Source organism: Sander lucioperca, chromosome 19 (assembly GCF_008315115.2).
Source record: "Sander lucioperca isolate FBNREF2018 chromosome 19, SLUC_FBN_1.2, whole genome shotgun sequence".
Classification (NCBI taxonomy): domain Eukaryota; kingdom Metazoa; phylum Chordata; class Actinopteri; order Perciformes; family Percidae; genus Sander; species Sander lucioperca.
This window is the reverse complement of record NC_050191.1, coordinates 13,100,030-13,126,768: the sequence shown is the minus strand read 5'-3', so window position 1 is coordinate 13,126,768 and position 26,739 is coordinate 13,100,030. Positions and strand designations below refer to the sequence as shown.

Below are 26,739 nucleotides of genomic sequence, written 5' to 3'. Positions count from 1 at the left end.
CACCATTCATTAGAAATTTAATTTCTGGGCTGTTATGTTACTGTCTCTTTAAATGTGGCGGGCTGCCCTGTTGTTGCTGTGCTGGAAACCCCGTACTGACTCTGAAGGGACCCAAGATGGCTGAATACTCACAGGGGGGGCAGTTAGCCATTATCTGAGCAAGACATCGGGAATGAATGGCAAATAGCGTTGTAATGTAAAGCGTAACCTTAAAGTAATTACACGACTACAGTTTGTTGGTTTGCATATTGTTTTGGAATGCATGAATACCAGTAAGGAGAGAGTGGTCTCTCCGCGGCCCCGAGCCAGAACATGGCGGAACACTTGGGGAAGAAATAGCCGCTAACGCTAGCTAGCTGGCGCATTATTCAGACACAATTAGTAACATTGGTCCAGGGTAAACACGGTGTCTGCGGTCCGCAATTGTAAAATAATGTTATCGCTGCACAGCTCTGGTCATTTTGCTTCAAATGGTTGTTAACATTGACTATATAGAGCTTATGCAGTTAGCGTACTAGCTAGCTAGCTAGTTAACGCGTTAGGTTTTCTAGCTAACGTTGCCCGCTAGCGTACAAGCTGTAACGTTACTAATAATCTGGCAGATTGTTTTGGGGGGCAGATATCGTAACGGTGGGGCTTATTCTGGATAGCGTCACTCCTCTCAACTGTGTGCTAGGACTCTGCAATATCTGTCATCCCTTGTTTTGTCGATTAACACGCTATCTAATGTTAATGCCCTCCCCACTGTAAAGTAACGTTAGACTATCGTTAGCTTGCTACAATGATCTGTAAGATGATTTTGTGGGGCGCGTTGCCTCTAACACGAGCTATGTAAGTATTGAGGCAGCTCGTTAAAATATTCAGATATTGTAGTTGTAACTGCATAATCGATCGGGGAATCTTCCTGGATGCTCGTCCGGGTGTTCCGCTTTTAAGCTCCTTCAAAGAACTGTTGACCTGAGCTGGTTGACCCCTGACACTAGCTAGTTAAGTTAGTACTGCATTGTTGAAGTGATCAGGTGTTAAACGTGAATTGAAGTTGTGGCGTTACTGACGTTAGGTGAAGCAGGCACCCTGTAAAAGCCAAGAAGGTCCGGAAGGGGGAAACCGGTTACAACTACCTGCCAGGATGACTGACACTCGTCGACGAGTCAAAGTCTATACCCTCAATGAGGACAGACAGTGGGATGACCGTGGGACCGGGCATGTCTCCTCGGGCTATGTGGAGCGTTTGAAAGGCACGTCTCTACTGGTGCGAGCAGAGAGTGATGGTAAGGCGAAGTAATTATTAAAAGGGATTGGCATATGCCAATTACGAGATCACTTGCAGTGTATTGGTCATCGTTATAGATGATCAATACTTACTATATGTAACTAATACCTTCCACATAATTATTTTAATCAGTTTGAACCATGCATGTAACCCTTACTTGTATGCAGTGAATACCCTAACCTACCCTCTTCATGTCATTTTGGCAACACTTGTTGGCCACCTTTGTTTTTAACCTGACAGGTTCCCTACTGCTGGAGTCCAAAATCAATCCAAACACTGCCTACCAGAAACAACAGGTCAGTATACTCATCTAGAATATGGATTTTCCTTCTGTGTGTACTAATTGTAAATTGGCTTTGTTTTTCTTTTGGAAAGGATACATTGATAGTATGGTCAGAGGCAGAAAATTATGATCTGGCACTCAGCTTCCAGGAGAAGGCTGGCTGTGATGAAATCTGGGAGAAAATATGCCAGGTAGCTGCACTTATCTTTTGTGTGGGTGTGTGTTTGTCTGCTCTATCTGTGAATGCATTTGATATCAAGTGTGTTTGGGTGTTCCTGGTAATAGATTCTGTAACTAATCGCATCACTCATATGTTATTAAGGTGCAGGGAAAGGACCCATCAGTGGACATCACCCAGGATGTGGTGGACGAGTCTGAGGAGGAACGCTTTGACGATATGTCGTCGCCAGGTCTGGAGTTACCACCATGTGAACTGAACCGCTTGGAGGACCTGGCTGAGCTGGTGGCCTCCTCACTCCCATCCCCACTGCGGCGTGAGAAACTGGCACTGGCTGTGGAAAACGAGGGCTACATTCGCAAGCTTCTGGAACTGTTCCGTGTGTGTGAGGATTTGGAGAACAGAGAGGGACTGCACCACCTGTATGAAATCATTAAAGGCATCTTCCTGCTCAATCGTACTGCACTTTTTGAGGTTATGTTCTCTGAGGAGTGCATTATGGACATCATTGGTTGTCTGGAGTTTGATCCAGCACTCCCACAGCCACGGCGGCATCGGGAGTTTCTTACTAAGACAGCCCGCTTTAAAGAGGTGATTCCCATCTTGGATCCTGAACTGCGTCAGAAAATACACCAGACGTATCGGGTGCAGTATATTCAGGACATGGTGCTGCCCACGCCCTCTGTTTTTGAGGAAAACATGCTGTCCACCCTGCACTCCTTCATCTTCTTCAACAAGGTGGAGATTGTGGGCATGCTACAGGTGAGACAGACAGATATGTATTTTAAGGTTTGGCAGTGAAGGGTATTTCTTATTATTTTCATATAAAATGTGTGTGTGCACTACATTTTCATTTTTAAAATGTTCCCATTGCAAAAGCAAATGATACAAATGCTTATACCACATAACATCAAACGGCACACATAAAAGAATATTTAAAACAAAAAAAATGTTTATGCAGTGAGGACTGGAAATTACACATCTGTAGGATTGCATTTTTGATTGTGCTTTACCCAGTCAGTTTGTCTGCTAGTCTTTTATGGTCATGTGACCTTTGTGTTTTTGTACTGTGTCAACTCAGCAGTGTTTATGTATGGCTGTCTCCATAGAGATGGAGAAGTGTTGTGTAAATCAGTTATGCTGCGCTAGAGGAAAACTGGCACGCTGTTTACTCTAGTACATCGTTCTATGTGAAGTTCTGAAGTCAAACACTACTGATACTGACCTTTTCTTCCTTACTTATCCTGAGGCAGTATTGTCACATAAACACACACAAGTCTTTGTTCATTTAAAATAACACTTGATCTATTTATGAGTTATCTGTGTAAAAAAATCTAATGTACATAACCCATCAGTAAAAAAAACCCCACAAATGTTAAGTGGGAGTTTTTTCAGACTTTTTATATAAAGTAGATTGCATTAATGTAAACTGCAATAACAGTGAACAAAATACATGTTTTTGATTTCTGGTTGTAAATTGAATCTAAAGCAGTGTTTATAATGACAAATTATGTCAAACTATAACTTCAAAATCAGTCATTGGTAAATACGGTGAATGTTATTTTTGTTTGCTGGCTATTTGTATTTGACTCATACCATTAAAGATCAGCAACAGCTGTGTTACGATAGATTTAACCCTCGATAAATGTCAGGATCAAGGGTAATTTTTTCCGTATCCTGATTTGTTGACCCTCCAATGTGATACTCACCCCGTCTCATCTCCCCTTCCTTTTTGATGTCAGGACGATGAGAAGTTCCTGACAGACCTCTTTGCACAGCTAACAGATGAGGCTACAGATGACGACAAAAGACATGAACTGGTATGGCAGACCTTAATCAGAGATTATTTATCAAATGCGGTCTTTATTTTTCTCCTTGTCCCTTGTTTCTTAGACGCATGATTTGTTTCTTCCTCACAGGTGAACTTCCTAAAGGAATTCTGTGCATTCTCACAAACGTTACAACCTCAAAACAGAGACGCGTTCTTCAAGACATTGTCAAACATGGGCATTCTACCTGCACTAGAGGTCATACTGGTGAGTGCAGAAACCTTAACATTAATCAGAATTAAGTTAATTGGATAGTTTGCTCAGACATACAAAGGATTTGACTCCTGGTGTCAGTAGCTTTGGTAGTGGGGTGACCCTTTTTTTTGCATTAGGATCATGGAATGTGCCTAGAGAAATTAAAAGACGTACTCCTAGAAGAAAAATATGAAGCCGAACAGTGTGTTGTATAAAAGTGTTGGCAGTGTAACTGATCCATACACTGCTATTCGGTTACCAAGGATTGTGCACAACACAAGAACGTGTTGGCTTTGGTATTAAATTACATTGTGTTGTGACTAAGGAACCAGTTTTATGACTTGTATTTTTTGTGTGCAGCACTTGTTTGAAGTGAATGACATTAAAAGTGGTAGTCTCTAGTTTAAGGGTATTTAAGTACTTCTCATTATGACCATGGCACAGCATTGTTTTTCTTTAACAAGCAAATGAACCTGTACTGTAATAAAACAAACCAAATACTGATTTTGTCTGTGTATGTTAAACCTTGAGGATTGCCATTCATTGAACATATATATATATATATATTTATTTTCATTGAGCATCAGGTTGGCTGCTGCAGGTTGTCATGGTACTAAACTCTTCTCCCAAGTCTTATCAAACACTAAGTGAACTGGTTCATCTAATCATACTTGGTTGTTTTATCTGTCTGAGGAGTATGCTCTTGGGTCGGCTCTTGGCCACTCGAGACCCGGTTTCAAATATGTACATTCAGAGGTGGCAATGCCACATTCCTTATCACGTATGTGTGTGTGTATGTAAATCTGACCAGAATGTAGATATTGCAAAAAAATTCTAGCTCTCCAGATGCAAAAAATAAGAATCCTAGATAAGCTGCAATGTGTGTAGTGGTTGTGTGTATGTGGTGGTTGGGTGGGTAGTTCACAACCTGAAAAGAGGGCATGTTGGAGGAAGGATGATTTACTAATTGGTGAAGCAATCTGATTGTTTATTCCATTTTGTTTGTTTTTTGTGATCCAATTTTTATTTATATTTGAAACAAACAAGACTAGGGCTGCAGCTAACGATTATTTTTGTAATCGAATATTCTAGCAATTATTTCATTGATTAATCGAGTAATCGGATAAAAAATTATTTTGCCTTAATCTCTCAAGGATCACTGTACTGTGGACTGCACACTGTGTGGCTGTGGCGTCGCTGTAACCTTCATTCACGAACGTTTTTATAAAGCATTAAATCTTCAAAATATACAGCCATGCGACACAATTGAAAGCTTATGATTCAATTAAGCCCACATACAAAGCATAAGATGATTTATAGCAGTTACACAACTGTTATAAAACGTAGCTTCTTACCGATTTTTCCTGCTAAAAGCTAAGGAGTTAGCCATCACGGGATGTCTTTGGTGTCTTTTTAGCCTTCAGAGGAGTTTTTCTATCCAGCCTTCAGAGTTGTTGAGCATTAAATCCAAACTCTTACATCCTAGATTTATCCACTTGATGTCCATAATTTATCACGTTTTCGGTCATTACTGCCGTTAGCTCCGTGCTACAGTCTAGCATAATTCTCCCATGATGCTTTGCGAGATTGTGTTGACGTCTTTCAACCAATGGGAAGGCAGGTCCGTCATACAAAGACTATGTAGTTGAAAAGATAGATCACTCCAGCGAATCTGAGCGACAACAAAGGCTATATAGTAGGAAAGACAGGTCACTCCATCTATCTAGTCATATCAACTCAACGACATTAAGCTACAACCGCTAAAAATACTGCACGTTCTAGCTAGCGCTAGTACGTTAAGCTAACATCAATACGTTACCTTGTGTCAGCTGGGCTTGGTGAGCTGACATTAACAACAGGATGTTTTCGGCTCAGGTATTGGATCATAGTTGATGTGCTGTTGTGGTACGCAAGTTCTACTTTGCAGTACACACATTGTACCTTGTCACCTTGTTTTTTTTAGTTTGAAATGATCCCAAACCTTTGACATTTTTTGCCTTTTCCTGGCGGTATCTTGGCTCTCCGCCATCGCGTCACTGAATGTTGTGTGCATCGTTAATAACGGTCCGTGTGAAACAATGACTCTGAGCGGAGCGGGCCGCATAATGCGACTGATTGGAATTAAACGAAGCTTCGAGGCAGAGAATTTGCCTCGAAGCTTTTTTGTAATCGAATTATTCGAGTAATCGTTTCAGCCCTAAACAAGACAGTTTGTACAGACCAGTTGGAGTGTAGAAGACACAAACAAACCAAACAAAGAATATAATATACACACACACACACACACACACACACACACACACACACATAACCCCATACCCCCTATTCACCCCCCCCACACACCACCCTCCCCTATTCACCCCCACCACCATCACCCTCCCCTATTCATATGGACAGTACACACTTCTTAGCATTCAGCTAGTGTAACGTTGTGCCATATACAGTGACAGAACACAATCTTACATACCACAAAAACTCTCAAACACAAAATTAGACAATACGGCTCTTAATCTGCTCTCTAATATAATTTACAGCTTAACATGATCCAGATAACATAAGACTTTTTTGATCCCTGAGGGGAGATTCACATTCACAATCCACTGACAAATATAATTCATGTTCATTAAACAGGGAATGGATGACGTTCAGGTGCGTGGGGCAGCCACAGATATTTTCTCTTATCTGGTGGAGTACAACCCCTCCATGGTACGAGAGTTTGTCATGCAGGAGTCTCAGCAGAATGATGACGTAAGTATATGAACAAAGTCTGTCAGAAATATCAAAGAATGATGTTCATCATTTCACCACATAGGTAGATATAAATTAGTTACATGCTACTAATTATTATTAACTGATTATTTATTGACCCTTCAGGACATCCTCCTGATCAACCTGATCATAGAACACATGATCTGTGATACAGACCCAGAGCTAGGTGGAGCAGTGCAGCTGATGGGTCTGCTTCGGACTCTGGTGGACCCTGAGAACATGCTGGCTACTGCAAATGTGAGTTTGCGTTTTTACTCGTAAACACGTCAGTTTATACACACAATGACGTGACAGTAAACCTGAGTACTTGATACTTAGATCCACCTTGTCCAGAAGCACTTTTGAATGTTGGATTTTTGTTGAGTGAAGTGGCATTGCTTGCTCAATTCAGTTCAGTCAATCTGGATCAAGTAAAAACTCCTTTATGGTCCTTAAATTTCGTTATAAAAGATTCAAGAGAGAAGAGACACGGACACTGAGTTTACCATTCTAAAGACAAGAGTTAGGCAGCACTGCAACAACAGGATTATTACAAGGAGCAAAGGGAGGTGGTGTTGTAAATATGCAAGTGCCACATTTGCTTTTTATACATGCAAAAGAGAAGAATGTGATCCATATGTGGATATTGGCTGAAACAAATTCAATATCTTTACCATATAGCTGGACTTTCCTGATAATCGATTTACACGTTGGGACAGAGCTCTGCACCTTCACCATTGTGAACATTGTGACATGTGTTGGGTTGTGTAAAAACATTAATTGCCGTAGATATCAAAATCGTGTTACTTAGTGAAAAATGTGTTCTTTCATTTTTCTTTCTAGAAAACAGAAAAAACAGAGTTCCTGAGCTTCTTCTACAAGCACTGTATGCACGTCCTCTCAGCTCCCCTACTGGCCAACACCACGGAGGAAAAACCAAGCAAAGGTATTGAATACCTGCGAGGTGTGTGTGTTGGCTCTGTAAATACAACTTTGAGAATAATGCACAAGTATGTTATGTTGCTTACTACCATTACCTTTCTATTAGATGATTTTCAAACATCCCAGTTGCTGGCCTTGATTTTGGAGTTGCTGACATTCTGTGTTGAGCACCACACCTATCACATTAAGAACTACATCATCAACAAGGACATTCTCAGGAGGGTACTGGTGCTCACTGCGTCTCAGCACGCCTTCCTGGCACTATGTGAGTCACATATAATCCCTTTAATTCTTAGTACCTGTCAACTTGAACAACATGTGTGCACCATTAAACTTTTTAAATCAAATTTTGAACATTTTGTTTTGAGCTTAATATATTCATCTTTATCTTTCTGTGCCCAGGTGCCCTACGCTTCATGCGGAGGATCATTGGTCTGAAGGATGAATTCTACAATCGCTACATCATGAGAAACTTTCTCTTCGAGCCTGTCATCAAGGCCTTCCTTAACAATGGCTCACGCTACAATCTTATGAACTCAGCCATCATTGAGATGTTTGAGTATGTTCGTGTGGTGAGTATTTTCTTGAATTTTTTTTTTTTGTCCAAAAGTTTTAACAGTTAACATGGATATGTTTTTGTGATCAGGTAAATTGATTAGCAGCCAGGCAGTCATTGTATACACCTCAAAAGTACACATTATTTTATGTGATCATGTGTACACTGCTTCTGATTGTGAGTTGATATGAAAGTCTTTTTAATGCATTTTTTATGCAATTTCTAGATCAACTCTGTGAAAAGGAACCAATATTTGTAGGCTCTCAAACCACATCCCTATAAGTGAAAACATTTTCTCGATTCATTTTAACTAGTTTGGTGTGTTCTCCCCTCTCTTTCTCTCCCTTGCTCATTTTCTCCTCACTTCATTCCTCTTCTGCTCTGCCTTTGTCCTAAAACTCTAAACTACTTGTCTTACCTTTCCATACTCCCCCCCCTCATTTTCTCATACTACTGTGTCTCTACACTCCTCCTTTTCTCTCCTCCCATTGCCCCTAGGAGGACGTGAAGTCTCTCACAGCTCATATAGTAGAGAACTACTGGAAAGCTCTGGAGGATGTTGACTATGTCCAAACTTTCAAGGGCTTAAAGCTGCGGTATGAACAGCAACGAGAGAGGCAAGACAACCCCAAACTGGATAGGTGAGAAAGCCATGGCTGCACTACTAAAGGCTGTTTTATGCTTCTGCATCAACTCCATGGCGTTGCTCCTACGGCGTCGTGACCCTTTTGGAGTTCTGCGTTGGGGTTGCTTTGCATCGCGGTGCATTTCACTGCCTTAATGCTAGGGGGTGTCGCCTGTGTCTGTGTCGCTCACCACTGAAACGGTACTCAGAATGGCAAACCCCATAGACTGTCATGCTAAAATATTGGTCTTATTTGTTTGGCCTTTTCTTGCTTAGATTTTGTAAAAAGTAGTACCAAAATATGTCTTGAGTTTATTTGCAAAGCTTATGTCAGTGAACTAGCATGTTGCTACTCCCCACAGTAGGCTGCTTGAAACACCGACTATCAACACACAGGACGAGTTGACAGTCAGTCCTTGCGGTCTGCGTCACCTCGACGCAAAGTTAAAAAATTTTTTAGGTACACGTCAAGCTACAGCGGAGGGCTCTGAGAGGGGTTTGCGGCGACGCAGAGGGGTCTGTGGGGGTACGCCGTCGATTCGACGTAGAAGCATAAATCAGCCTTAATCCTACTGCTGCTACTACTACAACAACTATTACACCATCACTAATGATTTAATGATTAAGGGAATCCTTTGCCTGTGAGTGTTTCTCACAGTACATGGAAAGAACAATGTCAGTGTGACATTCCAGTCAGATAACTCAAATAACTGTTAAAATGACCAATACAGTGAGGAAAATAAGTATTTGAACACCCTGCTATTTTGCAAGTTCTCCCACTTAGAAATCATGGAGGGGTCTGAAATTGTCATCGTAGGTGCATGTCCACTGTGAGAGACATAATCTAAAAAAAAATCCAGAAATCACAATATATGATTTTTTTAACTATTTATTTGTATGATACAGCTGCAAATAAGTATTTAAACACCTGTCTATCAGCTAGAATTCTGACCCTCAAAGACCTGTTAGTCTGCCTTTAAAATGTCCACCTCCACTCCATTTATTATCCTAAATTAGATGCACCTGTTTGAGGTCGTTAGCTGCATAAAGACACCTGTCCACCCCATACAATCAGTAAGAATCCAACTACTAACATGGCCAAGACCAAAGAGCTGTCCAAAGACACTAGAGACAAAATTGTACACCTCCACAAGGCTGGAGAGGGCTACGGGGAAATTGCCAAGCAGCTTGGTGAAAAAAGGTCCACTGTTGGAGCAATCATTAGAAAATGGAAGAAGCTAAACATGACTGTCAATCTCCCTCGGACTGGGGCTCCATGCAAGATCTCACCTCGTGGGGTCTCAATGATCCTAAGAAAGGTGAGAAATCAGCCCAGAACTACACGGGAGGAGCTGGTCAATGACCTGAAAAGAGCTGGGACCACCGTTTCCAAGGTTACTGTTGGTAATACACTAAGACGTCATGGTTTGAAATCATGCATGGCACGGAAGGTTCCCCTGCTTAAACCAGCACATGTCAAGGCCCGTCTTAAGTTTGCCAATGACCATTTGGATGATCCAGAGGAGTCATGGGAGAAAGTCATGTGGTCAGATGAGACCAAAATAGAACTTTTTGGTCATTATTCCACTAACCGTGTTTGGAGGAAGAAGAATGAGGAGTACCATCCCAAGAACACCATCCCTACTGTGAAGCATGGGGGTGGTAGCATCATGCTTTGGGGGTGTTTTTCTGCACATGGGACAGGGCGACTGCACTGTATTAAGGAGAGGATGACCGGAGCCATGTATTGCGAGATTTGGGGGAACAACCTCCTTCCCTCAGTTAGAGCATTGAAGATGGGTCGAGGCTGGGTCTTCCAACATGACAATGACCCGAAGCACACAGCCAGGATAACCAAGGAGTGGCTCTGTAAGAAGCATATCAAGGTTCTGGCGTGGCCTAGCCAGTCTCCAGACCTAAACCCAATAGAGAATCTTTGGAGGGAGAGAGCGACAGCCCAGAAACCTGACTGATCTAGAGAAGATCTGTGTGGAGGAGTGGGCCAAAATCCCTCCTGCAGTGTGTGCAAACCTGGTGAAAAACTACAGGAAACGTTTGACGTCTGTAATTGCAAACAAAGGCTACTGTACCAAATATTAACATTGATTTTCTCAGGTGTTCAAATACTTATTTGCAGCTGTATCATGCAAATAAATAGTTAAAAAAATCATACATTGTGATTTCTGGATTTTTTTTTTTTAGATTGTCTCTCACAGTGGACATGCACCTACGATGACAATTTCAGACCCCTCCATGATTTCTAAGTGGGAGAACTTGCAAAATAGCAGGGTGTTCAAATACTTATTTTCCTCACTGTTGTTTCTTGTGTGCATTATGATTTTTTTGGAGTCAAGTGTCCTCTCTCACATTTGTTTTAGATAGTGTAGGGCTGGGCGATATATCGATATACTACCTTATATCGATATATTTTCAAACGAGATATGAGATTAGACGATACCATTTATATCGATATGGTTTAGTGTTGCGTTACATGACCCATTTCTTCTGTAAAGCCATGCCTGTGTTTGGATCTGTCCTCTCACTCTCCGCGCAGCCCCGTGCCGTCCCCACTCACTCACGCACTCACACACGGCTCCCCTGCAACATGGAGAGACACCGTGCCGGTGCACACTGCTGACATTTGGCTACAGTTTTAATTGTTATAAACACAACTGTATATTGTTAAGCATGAGAAGAAAACTTGTATTTGTTTCAGTGTTTCCGCTGGTAACTTTCTGTTGTGCCGGCTACAACGGCGAAAAACACGGAAGAAGTTAGGCTACTGAATGCAACTAACTTCAGTTCAAAGGTTATAGTGACCCATTGGCCAGATTATCATAGTTCATAAAAATGCAGCGCAGTGATGATGGACATTTCATACACAAGACGTTTGTAACGTTGCTGACCCGCCGAAGCGCATTCAACCCGCGATGGACCCGTTCATGATGAGTCAGCCGGCATCACTATGTGAGTAGAGAATCCAGTCTGCAGTGTAGTTCAGACACTTCACTGATAAACCAGAGAACTGTACAGTAACAATCTGCTTCATGATCGAGAACGTTTTTGTATCATACACTTCAGTCCAGCGCACTCCCCCTCTGATATGATCACAATCTGTTTTAAAGGGGTGGTTCAGAATTTTGGAGATAGGACATCATTTCCAAGTTAGCCAGTGTGTTATTTATCGGTGGAGACAGTTTTCAACACTTTTCATCCAGTCCTTCCAGTTGCAGAGTTCGCTGGTGCTAGGCTAGCGCAAGTCAATAGTATCTGCTAGCCTGTCATTAAAAGCAGTCTTACCCACTCCACAGTACACCCGAGGCAAATAAATGATAACGCCAGACTATCGATGTAAATGTATGTTGATGAAATAATGTTAGAAATAAAGCTACCCTTGCATCTCAATGATTGCATTACATTTTGAGGGACTAGTTTCTCAGCAGCGGCGGAATTTTACTTAGCTCCGGTTAGTAGTACTGCGCCATAAAGTAAACAGAGATGCGCACTCCAGTCGGGAAATCTAGTAGCTGCTGGCTTGGACAAACCTTTGAAAAACCCCGCAATCTAAAGGACCACAAGTCACTGACAACGAATGCGGTTCCATCCGTCTTTCTAGATGCACAAACAGCTACTGATGAAGGTAGTAACTTTCGGTAGGCTACTCTAGCTAATAAAGCTAGCCCCTTTCATAACGTTAGCCTATCTGCTACTGATAGATTGAGACTGACAACGTTAGTGGAACGTTACTGTCCAATGCATTATGGAGAGTGACAATGTTAGCTAATGATATAGCTACACTCTTGGTAGATACCTGGCTGGGCTAACCGCTAACTTTAGGTAATTGCTGACAGAAACGTCATGTAGCCTCGGACAGTTTGCATGCAAATTGCTAGCCCGTGTGCTTTCATGTACCAGTAACGTTATGTGAGTTATAGCCTGGCAGAGTGGAATTAGTTGGAGCTCACAGCGGCAGGTAAATAAACTTGCGTGATTGTCATGTAAACCGGCTTTCTCAGTAGCCTAGGTAATATCACTCCTCTGCTGCTGTAGCCTATGCTACCAAGTACAGGGAACAAAGTATAACTATTGCAATGCGATGCAAGGGTAGTTTTAATTCTAACTAACTAATTATTCTATCAACAGACATTTACATCGATAGTCTGGGGTTATAATTTATTGTGTAAGACTCATTTTAATGGCAGGCTAGCAGATACTGTTGACTTGCGCTAGCCTAGCACCAGCGAACTCTGCAACTGGAAGGACTGGATGAAAGGTGTTGAAAACTGTCTCCACTGATAAATAACACACTGGCTAACTTGGAAATAAGGTCGTATGTCCAAAATTCTGAACCACCCCTTTAATAAAACTGCTTGTGACATCTCACATGTGGCTTTAACTTAAAACTGAGTATTTAACCCACTTTGTCAAAAATACCGAGATATAGTGTATCACCATTCAGCCAAAAAATACCGCATTATGATTTTTAGTTAGTAGTTTTCGCCCAGCCCTAAGATAGTGCCTATTTTATGTGTATCATCTTTTGACATTTTGCGTGTATACTTGTTGTCCTACAGATTTCTCAGCTAAATACAATAGATGCTGTCTGACTGGCTGAGATTGTGCAATGTATGTACCACTTACTCATCTGTGACTCTGACTGAAATACACACAGTCAAGAGCATGTCACTTATGTTGCCGCAACCTACACTCAGCATACTTTCCAACAACAGGTGTTTTATTTTTATTTTTTTATTTAACTTTGCTCCTTTTGATTTTTTTGTTTTGTTAATCAACCACTACACACTGCAACCAATCAGTAATAGTTCATGCTTCTTATGTAGCACCTTTTCATACCAATGTGAGGACTATATTTTTGTACAGCTCACTTAAACCTTTCATATGCTTGTGGTTTATAATTAAAATACAATTATAATTCCTGCATAAAGGACCTAATTTGCACTAATTTTCATTATGTCAGGGGTTCATACAAGGTGCTTTAAGTACTTAAATTTTGAGCGGGAAAAAATCAGGTACTGAAAATGTCCCTTTTTTGACAAAGTGCTTATAAAGCCCTTACAATTTGAATGAACCAAATAACGCTGTCTTATATTTTGACCAAGGTTTTGTTTATGAAGTGAAGTCATTATAATAAAATTGCTTAGAATGAGAAATCCCTCAGTTTTTTTTATTTTTATTCTGATGCATAACCGTCTCGTGCTCCGCTGTGCTCTTTCAACCTCTCCTTTCTTCCTTACCTTAATGACCCCCCCATACCGAAAGCTAGCTGTTATGTGCAGGGATTTGTGGTGTGTTTTTATATATATATATATATATATATATATATATATTTTTTTTTTACATCTGTCTATGCACTTTGTCTTCGTGCTTCATCTGAATGTTACTTATGGAGCTAGCTGGTGGAGGCAGGGGCTCGCAGTACTCGCTATGTTAACTTACTATTAAATTACAAAAAACGAGCTCTCCAAGCACTTACTCTTGGAACATATAGCATTGACAATACTACAGCTAATAATCACTGAAGTGACTGAGGAAGAATACGTGTCGATGACAGCTTGAGAAGCACTCGTGTCAATGTCAGGACATATTTCTGAGTTTGGTTGTGTGTAGATGCGCCTGTGTGCGTATCTGTCCGCAGCTAATAGGTTTTTTGTGCATATTTATTATGCCATTGTATTTCAGACAGTTAGAATTTACCTTCTTCAGTTCTCCGATTGGTTGATTTTATGGCACATTGTAACGCTGTGGCAGGTTGAGCGGGTGTACAATGTGAGCTAGTGTGCAGCAGCAGTCTGCCCGCGCAGCGAACCAAGTTGTGAGAGGGCATATTAGTTAAACTGAGTAAGGGGTTATACAACCCTGTTATATTAAAAAGATTTTGTGAGTGAAAGCTGGTTTAAGACGCACAAATGTGTATTTAGTTTTTTAACTCTAAGTGGTGCTTTATTCTCTCCAGCATGCGCTCCATCCTGAGGAACCACCGTTTCCGCCGTGATGCACGGACACTGGAGGATGAAGAGGAGATGTGGTTTAACACCGATGAGGATGACCTTGAGGATGGTGAGGCAGTGGTTCCTCCCTCTGACAAGATGAAAAGTGAGGAAGACCTCATGGAACCTATAAGCAAGTTCATGGAGCGAAAGAAATGTAAGCATGGAAATGCATGCTTTCCACCCTGGTTACAGAAGATGCATTTTGTTAACCCATTAAATGGAGAAAAAAAACTCTCTCCCTCTCTACCCTCAGTGAAAGACGCAGACGACAAAGAAGTACTGGGGAAGTCAAGCTTATCAGGCAGGCAGAACCCCAGCTTCAAGCTCTCCTTCTCTGGCTCCACTAAAACCAGCCTCTCCAGCCCTCCTTCATCTGCCTCATTGAACCCAGGCTCTCCGGGATCACCAGGTTCTCCGGGCTCAGGGGCACGGAGCTCACCCTCCACCACAACTGTAACCACAAAGGTACGTGTTGGCATGTAAATGTGAAAAAGGTGTGGTTCTTAAACCTGAGTTGTTTTTTTGTGTGAAGTCAGACAACTAATCTCCAGTGCTATTGAGAGACAGCGTTTTTAAGGACAAAGCCAAAAGTGATTTTGCACAATGTCTGTAATGTTTCTAACACTACTTAACTGAAAGGAAAGAGAGAATTTGGTGAAAACTGAGCTTTGACTATGAGTCTTCACACTTAGACTTTCAATTTTCACACAACTCCCACCATCCTTGTTGTGTATTACAAAGAATGGTCATTGCCACCAGTGTGCAATTAGACTGTACAGATTGTTAGCTTTATTTAGACACGAGGGAAATGGAGGGAGGGAGACTAAGAATGCAGGGCTCCAGACTAACTTTTTTTACTAGGAGCACTGTAGCCCCTAACTAAAAAAGATTTAGTGGCACAAGCAGAAAATTTAGAGACGTACACCTTAATCGACCTGCAAGGCATTTTTTCCCCCATTTTAACTTGTTTTACTGATGATGCTTTTGGGGATAAATAACAGACACTACAATGTGCTGTTTTATTTCACAGTCACATTTTAATTGAATGGTACTTAACAAATGCACATTCACAAATGTAAACAAAGTATTATTATTATTGTCAATTATAACATTATTGCCTCCGCCCCATACAGGGTCTCCCTCACTCTTCTTTTTTATTTACACTGAAATAGCAACCGTTTCTAAGGTGATTTAGACTTCCATGGAAAGGGGAGTATCTAACTATGAATGCACAGGTAATTAAGTGATATCCCGCAGTTTTGGTGTTGAAATAAAACCCTGTCGAGACCGAGACAACATTGAGTATAAATGCTGTCGATTTTCTGACTAGGCCGAATACAACGGCTCTGCCAAGGTCTATCAACACAGCTCCGCCGACCGGAAGTGCTGGCAAGCCGGGTTAAGACCATAAACAAAGAGATGACGGCTAACGTTAGGCTAAGGCTAATTCCTTACCGGCTATCACTACGCAGCATATTCCTTGCAAATGTACTGTCTTTAGCAAACAAAATAGATGATCTTCTCACCTACATGGGCCTCCTTTTCAACATGAAATAAAAAACTCCTCAAATTTGCAGGTGGCACATGTGCGAGTAGTTTTAAATTACTCGCAGTGTCTCAAAAAATGGCCGCAAAATACGACCATGTGGTCGCAGTCTGGAGCCCTGGAATGGCACATGAACAAATCCATGTGATTTACAGGTCAAGTCAATTTAAAATAAGTGCATTTACCAAAGACAGCAAAATCGCTGTCTGAAAGGAGGGCAAATTAACATCAAATGAGAATGATGCACATTAGAAACCCATACAAGAGATTAGAAACAACAGTAACAAGTTACAGATTGAGACAAAATACAGAGAATTTGGGACAGTTTGTTGAGCACTAGCAGGGTGTTTTGGATGTTGAAAATTGTCCCAGGATTGATTGAATTCTACAACAGAGAGATGAGTGTGGTAGAGTTGTGAAGAGATGCAGAACAACACTGTTAAAGTTTCCAATCTATGAAATGTGCAGCTAGTATAGCCTAACAAGGCCAAACCAGGTCTACCAGGTGGCTTGTAGTGTTATTATCCCAGCCAAATAATACTTAACGTGTCTGATTAATTGGTCAGGGTAACTAGAACTATTTATTTTTTTTAAAGATTATTTTTTGGGCATTTCCGGCCTTTATTTTTGACAGGACAGCTGAAGACATGAAAGGGGAGAGAGAGGGGGGAATGACATGCAGCAAAGGTCCGCAGGTCAGAGTCAAACCCGGGCCCGCTGTGTCGAGGAGTAAACCTCTATATGTAACTGAGCTATCGTGACTAGATTTTGATGTGTGTGTTGTTGTTTGTTTCAGGGAGGTTTAGTGGGACTGGTGGACTATCCTGATGATGATGACGAGGAGGAGGAGGAAGAAGAGGAAGAGGATGGGGAGAGTAAAGAGGACCCTCTGCCACCTTCGAAGAAGTCCAAACTGAGTTCCTAAAGAAGCTTCACTGTCTCAGCTTGTATTGTGCTCGGACAGTTTCAGCGCATAGACTTTACACAGGAATGATCAAACTTGTAAACAAATTGAATGAATGAAAGCCACCCCCTGCCGTCAGCGGGTGGCCAACAGAGGAGCAGACGTTGGAACGGATACGAAGCCTCCTCAGACTAGCCCACTTCATACAAGTGCCAATCAGGAAGCCAGGGGTGAAGAACCGTCTGAAACGTGGAGCAGACGTGTGAAAGTGTGGAGAGAAAAGATCACACTCAGACAGCATGAGACAGGTGGGAGTTTGGTTATTTAGCAACTTGAGGAAAAGACCACATACAAAAACACATGTACATGCAAACTGAAATCCCAGAGAGCTTGCAGGCTCTGACCATAACCCACTGCCCCCCGCCCCCCACTCAGGGAAGGACATCACAGCGGCCCAAATGGGTTGGCCAATTCAGACCCAGAACCAACACTCGCACCCCCATCCCCCTCCCCAGAATTCGCCATCCTCCTTGTTTCTTTCTACTTTTTCTCCTCTGCTCTTTCTCCCTTTCTTTGTCTGTTGCTTTCTGTCCCTTTTTTTTAAGTTAGTATATAGGACCAGACGGGAGGCAGCATGTGGCAAAGAGCTGTCCTTGTTGTCGTTTGATGATGTCATCAGTGTCGTCGTTCCTCAGCGGACGTTCTTTCTCTAAAGAGAAAAAAAAGCCAGCAGTTTCTTCATTATTTTCTTTTTGTTCTCTATTTGTCTCTCAATCTTTCTCCTGTTTTTTGTAAATGATAACAAAAAAGACCTGCCTTTAAATGTTCAGGACGTTTTCAGTCACACTTGAACAGGTTTTTAAAGACCTCAGTAGGTGAGCTAGTTTTACCCTTTTTGCCCTTTGAAACTGCAGATTTTTTGGAGAATTTGTAATCCCGTCTTGATTAAAGATTGAGTGGAATTCTAGATGTGATGAATTTTGTCATATCTTTTCATTTTTTCCTTTTACATGAGTGTACACTTAGTTGTTCAGAATATTTGGGACCATTAAAATGATCTTTGCTGTAAGATGTCCTACTACCCTTTGTCCTAATAACTCAAGTGTTTCCTTGCTGCATTGTGCTGTTATTGATCAGTCTGGGTTTCCTTGGCACCATAAGAATGTGACCCTGTAATTGTAGCACAGAAGGTGCTGTTGGGTTCAACAGGCCACTAAACTTCACACTATAAAGATTAAAGACCTACAGCCCGGAGCAACCTGTTGCTCACCTGATACAGCGTGCGCCCCATGTACTCTTGATTCCTTGGCAGCTTGTCCCCCCTTTCCTGTCGATCTGTACTTTCTATTAAAAATAATCTAAAACAAAAATATTTACAAGCACACCCTGAAACTGTAAAAATAACTACATTTTAGTGTACATTTTAATAATTCAATTTATTCCCTAGGTTGATTTTGTGAAACCATGTAGACAACAAAATATATTGTCATGTTTTCTTGCACAAGGACAAACATGATTTGACTCAACTTTCAAGATGTATTCCACACCTATTTTAGAGTTATTCCAGGAATCAAAGCAATGCCTTATATTGTGAAAATCAGATTTACTTATACATTTAGTTCCTCATTTAATGGGCAGACCTCAGTTGCTGATCTCTATTATCCACTAGGTGGCACCCTTAGTCCATAAAAGAATGATCAGCTGTGTCTGTCCTCATGGATTATGTCATCTGTACTTTGTAATTTTTTACTGTAAATATGTTTGGGATGGTGGTCATTTTAGCACAGCCTAGGTTAACACTGTCTGAAAATATTTTGTGAGCATTTCATGCGTCAATTATGAATAGCTCTGGTTTGGTGCTGTCCTTACAGTACTATTATGTTATATAGCAATCCTTTCTACACTGCTTTAGCAAAGACAGATGGGTATCTGGTAATTTTAAGTGGTAGACTGATCACTTTCATGAGGATTAAGTGTTAAAAAAAGCACTCCATATGACAGCATCACTATAAACTCAGATGTGATGTTCAGAATATTTAATCATACTTGACTACCTCACTAACTTCACATCCTGGAGGATAAACAAGACTGTTGAAGTGAAAGACTACAACGGTGCTCTTTATTTAGATGATTGACAGTTTAATGCATGTGAGTATGATTAAGTTTCCCATCATGTTTAACTGACAAACATTGTTTTGGTCATAATTACTGTTATTCAGTTTGAGAAAAGGTAGTGAGTCGACATACTCTCAGTATTATAACAGGCCACAGCACTCTCGTAGACCTAGATGTGTTTGTTTTTTTCGTTTTTTTTCAATGAGTGAAAATAGTTTATGAAAAATGTCAGTACCTCCCAGCTTATGTGGTCACCTTAGTGGGAGTTTGAGTATGACTCAAAAACAAACAGCATCCAGGCCACCAAGGAGTCGCTGTGTTGTCCCTCCAAGTGCATTGTGGCCTTCAAACATTGCTTATTAATTAAATAAGCCAACAGAAGAGGATCACTCGGTGCTCAGCGTGCAGCAGCCGCCACACAAGACAACGCCTATTAAGACTCCCATTCACATGAAAGCCATCAACAGACAACAGCAGCTTTTCAGGAGCAGCCCTCCCTTCCAGCCTCCGTTTGCTCCTCCGCAGGAGTGTGGCAGAGTGTGTCTATGTGTGATCTCCCTCTTTGCCACTGGAGAGGCCAGCCTGCTCCTGGTGCCAGTCTCTACTCCACCAGAATGCCGGCTCCACTTCCAGTGCCAAGGCGCTCACCCGGCTCTGCCCGTCTGTATGTCTGCCAGACTGAAGAGTCCCCATCGGTGACACTGCTGTCCAGCTTCCTGCTGGGCCAATGAAAAGCCTCTTTGACAGCTCTCTTGATTGGCTCGGCTCCCTAAGCATCCAGGCTGCCACTTATCAACTGTCTGGATTGATCACATCAGTAGATATATATGCAAATGCTCATGCAGCAGTATATGATGATGCACTGCAAACAATTATTGTACTGTGTTGGGGATAAGTTGTATGCATATTTTCATGATACATAACCATAATTGCATATTGCAAGCAAGGGTGAAACTAGGAATTATCCTACACTTTTGAGTTAACTCAAACACACCTCCGGACATTTCATAGACACTACCTTGACAACATTGAGTGGTTTTCAGCAGTAGTTATTTGTTTGTGATTCGAGGAAGGAAAATCTATTTTTATGTTGCATAAGATACTAAGCTGTATTATACTGCAAAATCAATAACTTGATTAATCTTTGTTTTATCCCATTTTGTGTCAAATAACATTTACACTTGAGCTTGATGGTTCATTCTTGACATTAGGAAAAGCATTTACAAAAACAATCAACTCTACTTAGTCTACTTACTCGCGTGTTCTGGAGCTTTTGACCATTTTTACGACAACCAAGCAAAATATGCTCATGTGGACTGTTAAATCAACCTGAAGACCACCAAAGACATTTTAGTTAATATGCTTTCAGGTCCCTTCTTAAGTTTGGGGCCTTGGAAAATCACTACAAACCACTATCACACAGCAATTCCCCAAACTGGACATACATTTGATGTTGTGTGGTGGAATGTAACTAAATACTTTCCATGTTATGTTACGTAAAACTTCTACACAACTATAATTCAGAATGAAATGCCCTTTCTACTCCACTGTATTTATTTGACAGCTTTAGTCAGCTTTTTAAAAACAAAAACATACATATCACCAGTTATAGAATAGAATAAATAGTTTATATTAAACCAGTGGTTCCCAAACGCTTGTGTGTTACAAAAGCAGATGTCTATGAGTTGTTAACAGTTCCTCCAAAAAGAGATTTTTCCTCTGAACGTCACGCATTGTTTTATTCAAATAAGTGTTCAAGGCCCAAAGAGGTAAAACTCTCCAGTATTTCACAAAAAAAACCTAAACGTATGTAGCACAACCAAGTTTCTCTCTTCTTTCCTACTGTACCTCATTAAAGTGCCCATATTATGAAAAAATCACTTTTTCTGGGATTTGGGGTGTTATGTTGTGTCTCTGGTGCTTCCACACACATACAAACTTTGAAAAAAATCCATCCATGCTGTTTAGAGTGAGATACGGTTTCTGAATGTGTCCTGCCTTCAGTCTCTGGGTGAGCTGTTCAAAATCAGCACGGCTTGTGACGTCACAAACCGAAACGAGCAGGCTAACCGCAACTATTAGCTCGTAGCGTTAGCATGCTAACGCTAATGCTAACGCTAGCATAGTAACGCTAGCATGCTACCTCGTTCTCAGTAGCAAAGCACTGCTACAACACACACAAGTTCACCATAATCTACAAAAGAACTACTTACATGTGCGCCCTCATTTAGAAGTCTCCCAGCTAATCCTGCCTTGTAACTGAGCGAAGTTGTAGAAACAGCCTTTCTTTTACTGTCTATGGAGCTAGCTAGCTGACATGATTTACATCTGAGCTACTGGGCATGTGCAGTGCAATCAAAGATAGTACAGAAGAAGAAGAAGAAAAGAGGTCTCACTCTGTAGCTAAAACAGAGACCAGCTGAAAAGAGGATCTGCAGCAGTGAGAGAGAGCACTGCAGTACAACAAAAATATGGTGTTTTTTGAAAATTAAACCATGTAAACCTATTCTGGTACAACCTTAAAATACAATTATGAACCTGAAAATGAGCATAATATGGCTGCTTTAATCATCTCATGACCCCCCCCAGATTTATCTTCTGACCCTTTGCGAGGGGCCCTGGCCCATAGTTTGGTAACCACTGTATTAAATACCTAACTGTAGGCCAGGCCTATATAAAGTATCTTAAACTATAGTTCCACCTTCAGTAATCATTTTGTGACTGATACCATCATATCAGTCACAAAGGGCTGCTTTTCTACTTTGGAATTTAGCTGATAGTACTACTTGTTTCCTGATGAGTAGCTTTTTTTTTATTTTTTTTTATTGGTATAGCTTTCTTTTAAATTATAAAAAATAGATTTGTATTTGCAATGTACTATAGGTAACACAGAACTGGCTACAGCATGGCAAGATAATCCGTAGGGGGCGGTAGAGACCACTTGTGGAGATAAAGGATAAACTGCAGCAGATCAATGGAGGAGTAAGTCATTGACCTTCTTTGTTATCTTACAGGCATTGACTTAATAGTCTATGCTTACAGGCCATCATGATAGAAATGACTTGACAATTAGACTCAAACATTTTGCTGCATACTGTTAGTGAAGTTACCTTAACTGATTAAAGCAGCAGTAAAATGCCCAAACAGTGATCTATTATTTGAATCCCATGTAATGCTGGTAACCAAGACAGTATATGAAATAGGAAATGTGGCACACATGCGGTTTTCGGAAACCTAGCCGAGGTTGTCAAAACACCCGCACAAAGTCCACCCTCATGTCTGCCCACCGGGCCTGGCGTCGCAGCAGACAATGACCTGTGTTTCCCCGGCACAAAGTGCTCTCTGTGTCCGCCGGAGCGCCCCCGCTTTAATGGAGGAATTGGCCGTGTTCAGCACAGCACGTCCGCCGCTGCGTGTGATTAATCACCGCGTTAAAATACTGGAGCTGAGCTTCCCTCAGGCCGACAGGGACCCCGGCCCGGGCAGCCATGACGCCCCGGGTCAGCATCCGTCGGTAGCAAATGAAAGAGTGGAGAAAAGTCATCATCCGTCACATCTGGTTCACATTAGAGGCAGAGGTGAGATACAGTGAAGTCCACCATACTTTTCATGTGCTCTCCTTTTAGTTGGGTGCCTGAACTGATGTCTAACACATAAATTAAGTCAGGGGTAGGCAAAATAAGACATTTGTAGACACATTGGCCTGTGGTAAATTGTGACGGGAATTTTTCGATTTAATCAATTCATCAAAAACTATTCTAAAAGCCTTGCTTGCAACCCCATCGTAGGTTATGGCCAAAGGATGAACATGAGTAATTTTCCCTTCTTTGATTGTTTCACTTGAGGGATTTTCAGGGGGGCAAAAAGGTAAAAATATTCCCTATTTCATAAAATTAGACCAAAGCCAGAACAAATACATGTAATTGTGTGCAACAGAAGTGTGTTTTTATCTTCATTATCCCTTTAATCATCTTATGACCCCCTTATATTTATCTTGGGAACCACTCTCTGCACACAGGCCTTTTGACTCTGCTCATAACACTGCAGCTCAGCGCTTAAGTTTAGAGCAGATACAACTCTTCCTGTGCCTCATAAACCGGCAGTAAGCCCGTGCTTCCTTTGTTTCTTGGTAGTATAGGTTGTGGTCCCTTCATAACTCTTGTCGCTGTAAATCAAAGATAAATAATGAGTTTTCCCATGGACGCGTTGGGACTGGAAGAATTTGGGGCTGATCTGCCAAATGTTAAGTGGTTGGTATTGTGCCTCAGCATGGGGCACAGGAAACATGGATGTGAATGTAAGAGCTCTTGGGCTGCGTGTTAAATGGAAATGTCACAGTGATAAAGAGCGCACCTTCCGCACCCAGGAGTGTGTGTGTGTGTGTGTGTGTGGGTGGGTGTAAATCCACATCATGAGTTATCTGGTCACACACTGACTTTCACACACACACACACACACACACACACACACACACACACACACACACACACACACACAGAAGTACAGTTCTAGGATCGATTCCTAAAAGCAGCATACTTTCCAGGAGTTTACATTTAATGGCGCTCCAGTAATGTGGAGTCGCACATTGGGAATCTAGCTGATAAAATCCGCAACCGTATACATTTCTGTGCCTATTAAAGGTGCGTAAAACTCACACTGAATAAAGTAAAACCAATTTCACCAGCCCTCTGGGCGTGTTTAGCGGCCTGAGCTGGAGGTGTTATGTGAAATGAGGCTGTGCAGCAGAGCGCTGGGAAACAGAATGGCTTCTGTGAAGGAAAACGCAGGGAGAGGCAGACATCCAACATGTAAAAATCACCCAGGGCAAGAAGGTGAATGACCAAACCATGATGCCTGGGCTATTGAATTTACCTCACGTAATGTAGCATGAATGAAGCCCTTAAAGGTATCAGCTTCCAGTCAATAAACGGGGGAATCGGATGCATGGTTCAGCCGGAGTTGAACATGTGGGACCAGTCACACACACATCCATGCATCGCCCCGGTCACCCAGTCAGGATACTACTGTGTACATTCAACTTAACAAATCAAACCTCCAGCTATATGTTAATGTCTTGGCAGGCCTTTGGGTTCTTGCCGGTAACACAAAACTAACCAAACAGAACTTTTCCCAAATACAGTAGCAGTCAAAATGGTGTTTGACATTCACAATTTGTGTCCACTTTTGTTTCCAGAGAGTGAATGCCTGTTTATAATCAAAACTGTTTGATTTTCTTCTTCCATGCAGCCGTGCCTGATGGCTCCTGCTGCTGGAGTGTCTGAGGCTTTTACGGCGGCTCTGTGTCGTGTGGCGTTGGCGTCTGTGCTGTGCCAGGCGGCGTGTGTGGTCAACAGGCAGCTGGGACGCTGTAGGAGAGCGAGAGGGCTGCGGGTCGAGGCAGAAGCCCCCTTCGGTTCAAGTCAGTGCCTCGCCATGTATCTGTTTAGTGTCCGCTCTTCACGCTTTCATTTCTATTCATCTTTATATTTCTGGCTGACCTCGAATAACTTTTACCTACTGTACGCAGGCCATGTGCCTCTTTTATGATTTCCTATATCCTGCTAAGACACATTTTTATCGACCTCCACCCTCCCCCTCACACACTTACACCTCATCTTTCTCCCCTCCCTCCCCTTGTGGCCTAGGGGCATATGGTTTGGCTGGGCAAGAGATAAGAGAGATGTGTCAGCCTGTGGTACTGAACAAACACATCTTTCATTTCTCCCTTTCTTCTTTCTTCCTTTGACTCCTCCTCCCTGCCTTACTCCTTTCTCCTCTCCTTTTTCTCCCCTCCTCTCCCGATGTGCTCACCTCTTTCGTCTCTGTGACGTCTGGGTACAATTAGGAGCAAAAAGCCTTTCGTCTTGTCGCGGAGAGATACGTTGTTATATTTGCGGGTGATGGAGAGGGGAGGAGAGGGAGAGAATGGGCTTCAGATGCTCTCTAGGAGCGAAGACAAGGGGCAAATGAGGGGCTAAAGGAGAAGAGACAGATCTCCTCATGCTGAATGAAAGGCCCTCTTTCCTCTCTTTCCTCTCTGGTAGGGCACATCAGAGGCATGCGCTGCTCGCTTTATGGAGGGAAAAGTGGTTTCCACCAAACTCTGCTTCCATTTATCTTTGGCTCGCTCGCCCTACTCCCTGCACACACACACACATCCGCACACGCTCACATGCACGCTCATGCACATACTGTACACATGCTGGCTTTGCTTTGATTCTTGATTGCTTTGGTTTCTGCGGTGGCTTGATCAGGTTACTGTTCAAACTCTGTGCCAAGTGTGTGTGTGTGTAGAAGTGTGTGTGTAGAAGTGTGTGTAGAAGTGTGTGCAAGTCTGTAGAAGTGAGATGATGGTTCCTCAGCCAGTGGTGGTAATACCACAGTTTCAGCTTCTATTATTAGCTCTCTGTTCCACAGGCCTGATTCTTTCTCCCTGTCTCTTGTCTGACACCAGCATTTCATTATTATCTGGCTCCAGCGCAGGAAGGGCTACGCTATCACAGCTTGCTACAGGCAGCCCAGCTTTCATTCCAACAAAGCTTTTTATAGGCTCCGCTACTCCTGCATACATTTTGGTACTTAGTCAGTGTGTCAAGGACTCGGGGTGTAATAGTTCCCAGAGCCAGGCGACACACGTACTGAGGTTTTTCTTGTGTTGACCGGTTTCAAGGGCACAATCCTGGCTGGGATGCTAGCATAACACGCTTTCAATCATGTGAACACAGTCACCGCTCCCACATGCACGGTCCACGACCCCCCACCTGACTTATCGGCCCCACAAAGGGTCTTCCATTACAGATAAGTGCAGCAGTGATATTGACAGGGTCACGATGGATCATAGCTGCCTTGACCTTTTGAGGCTGCTATCCATTTGACCAGCCAGATGGTCAGAGAGAGAGAGAGAGTTGACCTCTTGTGGGCTCATGTCTGTGAAAAAATGTGCAGAAACATGTTCTTTAAAACTTATTCCACTGACTGTAAGAGAACAGTAGAAATGTTGTGGAGGCTTATAGGAAGGGAATGGATGTAGTCTGTCTTTTGTCTCCTCCTGTGGGAAAAAAGTATAAATAAACATAATTTCAAGGATTGTACAAGACATTAGCACGGCATAGCGATTGAGGGTCAGAAGAATTTCCTTGCTAATCACTAATGTGTGTGTTTATGTGTGAAAGTGTGCATGTGCAGTTATGTACATGGATGTTTTGATTGCATGTGAGACGTTTGGCTCTGAACAAAAATAAACTTCCAGTGAAAAGCGGCGAAATCATACCGTAGCCCCTCTTTTCTCTTGTGTTTAATTTCCGACCTGAGATGTTAGTTTAGCAATATTGTAGCTGTGTCCCTCAAGCTGTGAAGCCGACCTGGGACAAGAGGACTGTGAGTTTAGGGATCCTGTGTGACGGTTCCTTTGTGGTTTTTAACTCTGACTTTGGATCAGTGTAAGTTCAGAAGTTCAGGCTGTGGAGTGTAGGAAATGAACTCTTTGAAACTGTCCACAGTGCTGACCAAGAAATGTTATGAGGATTAAAATATA

At 42.1% G+C, this 26,739-nt stretch overlaps 1 protein-coding gene and 1 long non-coding RNA gene across 7 annotated transcripts; one reads left to right on the top strand and one right to left on the bottom strand.

Annotated features, from left to right (window-relative positions):
• Positions 1-49: 49 nt before the first annotated feature.
• Positions 50-18,159, top strand: smek1 (SMEK homolog 1, suppressor of mek1 (Dictyostelium)). Of its 6 annotated transcripts, none has more exons than XM_031321693.2 (15): positions 50-214; positions 1,061-1,271; positions 1,514-1,569; positions 1,649-1,747; positions 1,879-2,496; positions 3,477-3,554; positions 3,654-3,770; positions 6,390-6,506; positions 6,633-6,764; positions 7,350-7,713; positions 7,851-8,020; positions 8,503-8,645; positions 14,604-14,794; positions 14,894-15,105; positions 16,983-18,159. In XM_031321693.2, the coding sequence occupies exons 2-15, from the start codon at positions 1,130-1,132 to the stop codon at positions 17,109-17,111; spliced, it is 2,568 nt and encodes an 855-aa protein (XP_031177553.1). In that variant the 5' UTR covers positions 50-214; positions 1,061-1,129; the 3' UTR covers positions 17,112-18,159. The 6 variants fall into 6 exon arrangements, with proteins under 6 accessions (XP_031177553.1, XP_035851408.1, XP_035851407.1 ...); XM_035995514.1 differs by having other exon boundaries at positions 78-196; XM_031321696.2 differs by having other exon boundaries at positions 78-1,271; positions 7,350-7,452; positions 7,555-7,713.
• LOC116065990 lies at positions 12,027-25,174 on the bottom strand. Its single transcript, XR_004108869.2, has 3 exons — positions 25,163-25,174; positions 24,794-24,800; positions 12,027-12,149 (listed from the first exon to the last, which is right to left on the bottom strand). It is a non-coding gene; the product is annotated as an uncharacterized LOC116065990 (long non-coding RNA).
• Between the last annotated feature and the right edge of the window lie 1,565 nt (positions 25,175-26,739).

Bases quoted from the DNA above. Each gene is read 5' to 3' on its own strand.
- smek1 (XM_031321693.2), top strand. From the start codon at position 1,130: ATGACTGACACTCGTCGACGAGTCAAAGTCTATACCCTCAATGAGGAC. The intron at 3,771-6,389 runs GTGAGTGCAGAA...TTCATTAAACAG, and splicing joins CTGCACTAGAGGTCATACTG to GGAATGGATGACGTTCAGGT. The intron at 8,021-8,502 runs GTGAGTATTTTC...CATTGCCCCTAG, and splicing joins TGTTTGAGTATGTTCGTGTG to GAGGACGTGAAGTCTCTCAC.